Here is a 3,774-nt window from a genome sequence, read left to right as displayed (position 1 = left end):
ACATTATACAGTAGATAAAATATATATAAAAATATGCATGAAACGGTCATCATAGAACATATACAAAATGTTTTAGAGGCAATGTAGTACAAGACACCTTTGCTTTTATTTTCAGGGTGCATGCCTTTGCTGTGTGTGACACTGCGGAATATTTTCACTCTCATCAATGAGACTCTCAACAGTATTGGTTTAGGTGACACGGTGAGGTCACATGACATCATCAACATCCATGAGGGAGCAAAAGGACTAGGATACGGCATTTCAAAACCAGAGGAATTGGGTAAGAAAACAAATGTGACAAAAAAAAATGAGTTATTGTTGTATTTATAAAACTTCTTGTCTAGATAGTTCTGAATCTGAGTAGATACTGACAAAGGACCCCACTGGGGTATATACTATAGATATGATAGTAAAAACAGAGAATAAATACAAAATACAGTAGAACCCCCTCCTTTAGGACACCACCCCCTCCTATTAAAGGGACACTTTCTTTGGTACTGAAGCTGTCACAGGAAATGTGATAGTGTGTAGACAGTTCTTTTTACTGATTTAAAATATTTTTATTTTTTTAAAGAATTCATTAAAACAGTAGCCCAGCAGACTAGTATTTTGCTTGACCACACATACACTGGTAAATCAGCACTAGCACTGACCAACGAGCTCAGGAAACACAGGTCAAAGTTCAAAGGCAGCCGAATACTCTTTCTACATTCAGGTATGTATCCATGTTTGTGATTATTGAGGAAGGGCTGTAAAATTTGAGAATCCCTCCACCCTTTTATCTTGCTAAGGTTGCCATTCTTAAACACTCCTTATTAACATGCGCTGTGCAACATGGTAAAAACAAAGATAGTGTCTTGTTGTGCATGTGTTTAGAATACAATTTAATGATTATTGGTGGTTTGTATTTTTGTATGCAGGGAAACAGATGAACACATTCTGATGTTCTTTTTTTTTTTATGCATCAGGTGGAATATTTAGCATGTTTGATGGGCGGCTAGAAGATGTCCTGATGCAGTCAGCTGGAGAAACACTGGTACAGAACTGGATGAACCCTGAAGATGAACCAACTATTGTATGATGATACATTAATCATACAATAGTTGTTTGATGATACATTCATGAGGCTACGCTTCATGAATATCTTGTACCGCTGGAGTTGATGTATGATACACATATGAGGGCAGGCTTCATTCCTTTTTTTCCTTTAAATTTTTTTTTTACAGTTTATTGCACATACTATGGATTTTGCACTGTAACACTGCAATGCATATCTTGTAACACTGGAGTATACATGTTGATGGATCTACACACATGAGGGCAGGCTTCATGAAATATTGCTCAATTGGATGCAAATCTTAATATGCTTCAAATAGACTTGGATGAATAGTGTGCAGTCAAGGTGGCTGCACCAACGCCCAGTAAACAATTTAAATATCAGTTGATTTGCGTTAGGTGTTTACTATTTAACCTGTAAGCTGGGGTAGAGATTAGGTGCAAGACCAGGGTGTGTCCACACGCCAGTTGGCCATGTGTCAAACATCTTTCCTTTATGGGTCCTCAATTCCACCAAGTCACAGCCAACATTTGTCCCAGGCAATGTGTGATGCAATTATACACTCCTTAAACCCAATAATAAAAATTAGATGTTATGGTAGAAGAAAAATGTAATACTGTTACGGAGAATGTTTCTTTTACTTCAGTTTTTCATGTCTTCTAATGCTTGTTTAATGCAGGCCCCTGTTATTAATAGGATTATGGTCCATGTTTAATGTTTTAAATTTTTAAATAAGTATTTTTGTAAATTTTATATAATTCGGATTTGGATGCAATTTTAATGTTAATAAAAGAAACTGGAAAAACTGAATCTAAATAAAAGGCATTATTACATTATTCTAATATATGATGTCACCTGCTCATTATACTAACCTCATTAATATTTAACTAAAGTACGGTAGTTATTATTTTATATATAAAATGATAAATTGTAAACTATTTACCATATGGTGGCAAAAACATGCAAAGGTCCCCTTGACCACACCTTAGGGAATAGGAGTCAGGGGACGTGGATCTGGACTCACCAAGTCACCAAGGCCCAACAATTTCTATCCCCACCCCCTCTTTCTGCTTGCTTTCCCAGAACGTATGCCTCGAGCAATTACTGATAATTTACTTTTTTGCTTGATTTATTTGTATTTACCAGCTCTGTCCACACAATCAAATTTTCTTTTATAGCCTGATGTGTCTATATGTCCTGATGTGTCTATATGTCCCTGGTTCTTAATCCGCGGCCCGTATGCTTTCCCCGCGAGGCAATTTAATTTGGCACCGGATGTGCACGGAGTGGTTTGGAACAAGATTATATACGGTAGGCCATAAATAGAATAAATAGCGCCAAAAATTGATCACTGGGTTACTTTCTGTGGTCCTATTCTTCACTGTGTTCTAAAAACAAGCCAAAAGCGTGTTATTATTTAGGGGTTAAAATTAAACCCTGTAAACAGACCTATAATACAGGAACGTATCCAGCCCCCTTGTAAACAGTGTTAGATTTCTAATGCTTTTTTTTGCTAGCCAATACAAATTCTTTCCTGGGATCACTCAAAATGAATACTTTTAAAATATATAAATATGTAAACATTATTTACATATAATTTGGTGTTGATTTAAATGCTGTACAATTTCTAATTCACTCCTACTATAGGTCTAGGACCCGGGCTCTGAAACCTACTATAAACGTCTATCAATATAAGCCACCCGCTAACCTGATAGTAATCCAGTGGAATAGCCTATTCGTTAGATTAATTATTTTTTCACTATACACGATAATGCAAAAATTAAAATTTTTGGGTCTATAACGGCTACTGCTCAGTGGGTGGAAAAAATCAGCTTAAATTCGTCTTAAATCCATAAATCCCAGGACATGTCTTGTAAGATACAGAACTGTGATATTGTAATGTTCAGTTTGGTTTTTATCCTTTTGCAAGTGTTTATAAAGTTGTGTTACAGTAGTCGTACTGTAATAATGATGATGATGATGGTGATTATGAAAGACATTTTTAATTTTAAGAAAAAAAAATCAAAAGGAGGTAAAAAAAGCGCACACAACAGAATGAAAAATAGATATGTATATTTATATATATGTATATCTATATACAGTATATATGTATATGTATGTATAATATATAAATTATATGTATATGCTATATATATATATATTATATGTATATGCTATATATATATATATGTATATCTATATACAGTTTATATGTATATATATAAATTATATGTATATGCTATATATATAAATGATATGTATATGCTCTATATATATATATATATATATATATATATACATACATATATATATCTATATATACATACATATACCTGTATCGATATAATAAAACACTGGAAGAAAATCATCATTTTATCATGTACACTTTCACAGAGGTGGAGGGGGTTGGCAAAAAGAGTATGTTTTGTACTCTTGTGAAAATGATGAAAATAATGGATGACCCCTAATAGATAATAATAGTAATAATATTAAAATTTGTTGGCGCTTCATTTTGACTATATTATATAATGGTGATGTGATGATGATTTTTTCTATATAAAAGCGTCATTTCCGGCCATCTAGAGGCAGGCACTATTTCCTCAAATTTTCTAACCTCAGCCCCAACCCTATGGTTGCCGAAAATCCCTAATAAACGATCATGAGGCGCTTTATTTTTATGCAGATAACGATAAATTTTACTAAAAGTTTCATTTCTG

At 33.7% G+C, this 3,774-nt stretch overlaps 1 protein-coding gene across 1 annotated transcript; it reads left to right on the top strand.

Annotated features, from left to right (window-relative positions):
* Positions 1-120: 120 nt before the first annotated feature.
* LOC117104781 (bifunctional D-cysteine desulfhydrase/1-aminocyclopropane-1-carboxylate deaminase, mitochondrial-like) lies at positions 121-1,873 on the top strand. Its single transcript, XM_033245632.1, has 3 exons — positions 121-280; positions 575-715; positions 969-1,873. The coding sequence occupies exons 1-3, from the start codon at positions 121-123 to the stop codon at positions 1,079-1,081; spliced, it is 414 nt and encodes a 137-aa protein (XP_033101523.1). The 3' UTR covers positions 1,082-1,873.
* Positions 1,874-3,774: the final 1,901 nt, after the last annotated feature.

This window comes from Anneissia japonica, unplaced genomic scaffold, assembly GCF_011630105.1.
Source record: "Anneissia japonica isolate Jap-2015-1 unplaced genomic scaffold, ASM1163010v1 scaffold287535_len16309_cov129, whole genome shotgun sequence".
Taxonomy (NCBI): Eukaryota; Metazoa; Echinodermata; class Crinoidea; order Comatulida; family Comatulidae; genus Anneissia; species Anneissia japonica.
This window is presented reverse-complemented; position numbering and strand designations above follow the sequence as displayed.

Excerpts from the sequence above, each read along its gene's own strand:
- LOC117104781 (XM_033245632.1), top strand. The coding sequence starts at position 121 with ATGCCTTTGCTGTGTGTGACACTGCGGAATATTTTCACTCTCATCAAT. Across the intron at positions 281-574 it reads TTCAAAACCAGAGGAATTGG|AATTCATTAAAACAGTAGCC; the intron begins GTAAGAAAACAA and ends ATTTTTTTAAAG. Across the intron at positions 716-968 it reads AATACTCTTTCTACATTCAG|GTGGAATATTTAGCATGTTT; the intron begins GTATGTATCCAT and ends TTTATGCATCAG.